At 57.5% G+C, this 602-nt stretch overlaps 1 protein-coding gene across 1 annotated transcript in view; it reads left to right on the forward strand.

The window, feature by feature from the left end:
- Positions 1–425: 425 nt before the first annotated feature.
- The window catches only part of LOC119416511 (protein Wnt-7b-like), a 9,317-nt gene continuing 9,140 nt past the window's right edge, over positions 426–602 (forward strand). The window contains exon 1 of the mRNA XM_037683744.1: positions 426–508. Within this exon, the coding sequence (XP_037539672.1) occupies positions 426–508 (83 nt within the window). The remainder of the gene's footprint in view (positions 509–602) is intronic.

Genomic DNA, 602 nt, shown 5'->3' on the forward strand with positions numbered 1-602 from the left:
GGGAGGGTGGGGGGTTCGGATCCGTGTCACCCGATTGTCCCGGTGCGGCGCAGTGGGCGGATAGCAGTGTCTCTTCGCTGCCCAATGGCAGGCACGACTCTCCTGAGAGCCTCTCTGCCATGCACAATCCCCAGCACCCGCATCACTACGGCTCGGAAAGCCGCAGCACTGACTGTGCAACAGCCTCGGCTGCTGAGAGATGTCAGAGCGCGTGTCGGCGCGCACACGGCCGCAGCAGGAGCTCACTGGAGCTGCGTAGGAGCGCCGGAACCAAGGAGGCGAAGAGATTTCCGCTGCTTTTGATCCTGTGCGTAAAACAGACCTAACGCTGGAATAAAAGGATTTTTATTTTATTTTTTGCTCCTGTCACCCTGTGTGCGCCTCGTCTCTCTTAGTCCGGGCGGCTTGATTTGCTCCATGTCATCATGATCATCCTCTCGTCTCGCAGTGTGCTGCTGTCTGTCTACTACCCGCAGATCTTCCTGATCCTGACGAGCGGCAGCTACCTGTAAGTCTGAGCCAATTACCTGCTCCTTAATTAACTCCAGAGAGACACCCCACACCCCCCCCCCCACACACACACACACACACACACACACACA

Source organism: Nematolebias whitei, chromosome 10 (assembly GCF_014905685.2).
Source record: "Nematolebias whitei isolate Nwh7 chromosome 10, NemWhi1, whole genome shotgun sequence".
NCBI classification, from domain to species: domain Eukaryota; kingdom Metazoa; phylum Chordata; class Actinopteri; order Cyprinodontiformes; family Rivulidae; genus Nematolebias; species Nematolebias whitei.